We start from the raw sequence: 4,036 nt of genomic DNA, 5'->3' as shown, positions 1-4,036 counted from the left end.
AGTAAGTTGACACATCGTGAGTAAGGTGACACACCGTGAGTAAATTGACACATCGTGAGTAAATTGACACATCGTGAGTAACGTGACACACCGTGAGTAAGGTGACACATCGTGAGTAAGGTGACACATCGTGAGTAAGGTGACACATCGTGAGTAAAGTGACACACCGTGAGTAAACTGAAACATCGTGAGTAAGGTGACACACCGTGAGTAAGGTGACACACCGTCAGTAAGGCGATGCACCGTCAGTAAGGTGACACAATGAGTAAGGTGACACGTGAATAATGGAACACGATGAGAGTAAGGAATCACAGGGTGAGTAACATCACACAGCGTGACACAGTGTGAGTAACGTGACACTGTGTGTGTGTGTTGTGTGTGTGTGTGTGTGTTGTGTTGTGTGTGTGTGTGTTGTGTTGTGTGTGTTGTGTGTGTGGTGTGTGTGTGTGTGTGTGTGTGTGTGTGTGTGTGTGTGTGTGTGTGTGTGTGCAGGTGGTGATCAAGATTCCAGCCAAAAACTCCTGAGGTCTGCAGCCTTGTGGACGTGCCACCCTCCCTCCTCCCTCGCCCCTCCCCCCTCCTCCCTCCCCCCGCTGACCCGCACTGCACACCACACCATGATCCTGTACCATGATCCTGTACCACGATCCTGCACCACGCGCCTGCATCACGATCCTGTACCATGATCCTGCACCACGATCCTGCACCACGATCCTGCATCATGATCCTGCATCATGATCCTGCACCACGATCCTGCATCACGATCCTGCACCATGATCCTGCACCATGATCCTGCACCATGATCCTGCACCACGATCCTGCACCATGATCCTGCATCACGATCCTGCACCATGATCCTGCATCACGATCCTGTACCATGATCCTGTACCACGATCCTGCACCATGATCCTGCACCACGATCCTGTACCATGATCCTGCACCATGATCCTGCATCACGATCCTGCACCACGATCCTGCATCACGATCCTGCACCATGATCCTGCACCATGATCCTGCACCATGATCCTGCATCACGATCCTGCATCACGATCCTGCACCATGATCCTGCATCATGATCCTACATCACGATCCTGCACCATGATCCTGCACCACGATCCTGCACCATGATCCTGCACCATGATCCTGCACCACGATCCTACAACACGATCCTGCATCACGATCCTGCACCACGATCCTGCATCATGATCCTGCATCATGATCCTGCATCATGATCCTGCACCATGATCCTGCACCACGATCCTGCACCATGATCCTGTACCATGATCCTGCACCACGATCCTGCATCACGATCCTGCACCACAATCCTGCACCATGATCCTGCACCATGATCCTGCACCATGCACCTGCACTGTTACTTGAATGATATCTTATTACAAGACAATATCGAGTGTTGACTCCAATTCCTGTTGTTCATTTTTTTTTTCTTTCTTTCTTTCCTTCTGCAAAACGTAAGGAGGAACTCAGCGTTTGAAATCAGCTTATCATTTGACACACTGTAGTGGAACTGTGACAGATTTTTGTTGCGTTCTGGCCGATTGTGGACTCTACTAGAACCAGATGGAATACACTGATAATCGTTATTTATATTGACTCTACTAGAACCAGATGGAATACACTGATAATCGTTGTTTATATTGACCCAACTAGAACCAGATGGAATACACTGATAATCGTTATTTATATTGACTCTACTAGAACCAGATGGAATACACTGATAATCGTTATTTATATTGACTCTACTAGAACCAGATGGAATACACTGATAATCGTTATTTATATTGACTCTACTAGAACCAGATGGAATACACTGATAATCGTTATTTATATTGACTACTAGAACCAGATGGAATATACTGATAATCGTTATTTATATTGACTCTACTAGAACCAGATGGAATACACTGATAATCGTTGTTTATATTGACTCTACTAGAACCAGATGGAATACACTGATAATCGTTATTTATATTGACTCTACTAGAACCAGATGGAATACACTGATAATCGTTATTTATATTGACTCTACTAGAACCAGATGGAATACACTGATAATCGTTATTTATAATGACTCTTCTAGAACCAGACGGAATACACTGATAATCGTTATTTATATTGACTCTACCAGAACCAGATGGAATACACTGATAATCGTTATTTATATTGACTCTACTAGAACCAGATGGAATACACTGATAATCGTTATTTATATTGACTCTACTAGAACCAGATGGAATACACTGATAGTCGTTATTTATATTGACTACTAGAACCAGATGGAATATACTGATAATCGTTATTTTTATTGACTCTACTGGAACCAGATGGAATACTCTGATAATCGTTATTTATATTGACTCTACAAGAACCAGATGGAATACACTGATAATCGTTATTTATATTGACTCTACTAGAACCAGATGGAATACACTGATAATCGTTGTTTATATTGACTCTACTAGAACCAGATGGAATACACTGATAATCGTTATTTCCCATAGTTTTAAAACGCCTATGGTGTGTGGCATATTTTACACCCACTGTTGATATATTTTTTAATTTCCCATAGTGTTGTGTTGGCATGGTAAAAATCACAATGGAAAACTTGAACAACTCTCACGATGTTCCTCCCAGCGTTGCGGCTGTGGGTTTATCATTCTCAACTTCTCCTTGATTAGGTTGTTGTTTTTTTTTTAATGTTAAATGTCCTTCGACATGTACTATGTTATTGGATGTGACAGTATGATTATATTTGGTCTCTTTGAATCCTGTAACATCTATGTGTCTGAAGTTTTTATTTCAGTTTGCATTGTTAGCCAAACAGTGTGCAATAAAGAAAAAAAAAAGGATCAGAGAGCTGTATAGTTAAGGGTTCTTTATTCGGAATGGACTTCTCTCTCTCTCTCTCTCTCTCTCTCTCTCTCTCTCTCTCTCTCTTTCTCGGTCTCTACGGATCACGTTAAAGTGAAATAGGAAATTCCACAATACCCAAAACATACCTCAAGCTTGAAAAAAAGAAATAATAATAATAATAATAAATAATAATAATAAGTAACGTGCGCTAGTTCCGAAGCGAAATCGGATGAACACGTTCTTTTTCAATGTCCTATTATTACATTATTTTTTCTGTCAGCGAGAAAATGTCTCTCTTGTGGATGCTATTCTTCCATCTTCTTTAGGTTTTCTTTCTTGCTCTCCCTATGTGTGCGCATGAGTGTGTGTCAGTGTGTGTGTGTCTGTGTGTGTACAGAGAGCCGAGAGAGAATTTGCGCATGTTTGCGAAAGCCCGGCTTATCATCTTGGCCCACTTGTGCTGAGTACCAAGTCCTATCAGCCTGGAACAGCCAGCCCCAATGGAAGTGGCCTCTGAAGAGAAGCCTGACTTTAGCCCTGCCTGGTCTGCCCCCGACATTGACCTACACACATACATGTCAGTGTGTGGGCCTTCCCGGCACACAACACCCCATTGTCCCGAAGCATGTGCCAGCCCCAGCAGTGATCTCCCCTGACATCCGGGCCTGCAGGTGCGCGTCGCACCAACGGCGCAGGAAGTCACGTCCCTATTCACTTCTGCCCCGCTCTAAACTGGTCCGCGCTCCGGAAAGCCCGCAGTGGACAATGAGGTCGCTGTGTGACCTTCACCCTGCAGGGGCGTTTAGGGGTCAGTGAGCAGGAAGTGGTGCGGTGTGTGTGTGTGTGTGTTTGTGTGTCCTCTGTGTGTTTGTGTGTGTGTGTGAGGGGGATGACGGTGACAGCGTGTGCCAGACATAAAGTCATAGAAGTGGAAATCTATTTTAAAGAACACTGACCCCGGTATTTTCATCTGGGTCCTTGCGCAATGGAAAAGCACACACAACGGAAAAGCACACACAATGGAAAAGCACACACACACACACACACACACAATGGAAAAGCACACACACACACACACACACACAATGGAAAAGCACACACACAATGGAAAAGCACACACACACACACACACAATGGGAAAGCACACACACACACACACAATGGA

At 44.1% G+C, this 4,036-nt stretch overlaps 1 protein-coding gene across 3 annotated transcripts in view; it reads left to right on the top strand.

The window, feature by feature from the left end:
- The window catches only part of LOC143296959 (aldehyde dehydrogenase, mitochondrial-like), a 72,537-nt gene extending 71,882 nt beyond the window's left edge, over window positions 1-655 (top strand). For all 3 annotated transcript variants that reach the window (XM_076609018.1, XM_076609017.1, XM_076609016.1), the window contains exon 16: window positions 493-655. In XM_076609018.1, coding sequence (XP_076465133.1) covers window positions 493-525 — 33 coding nt within the window. In that variant the 3' untranslated portion in view covers window positions 526-655. The remainder of the gene's footprint in view (window positions 1-492) is intronic.
- Window positions 656-4,036: the final 3,381 nt, after the last annotated feature.

Source organism: Babylonia areolata, chromosome 22, assembly GCF_041734735.1.
Source record: "Babylonia areolata isolate BAREFJ2019XMU chromosome 22, ASM4173473v1, whole genome shotgun sequence".
Lineage (NCBI taxonomy): Eukaryota > Metazoa > Mollusca > Gastropoda > Neogastropoda > Buccinidae > Babylonia > Babylonia areolata.
Note: the sequence above shows the minus strand (reverse complement) of the source record. Positions and strands in the feature narration are given on the sequence as shown.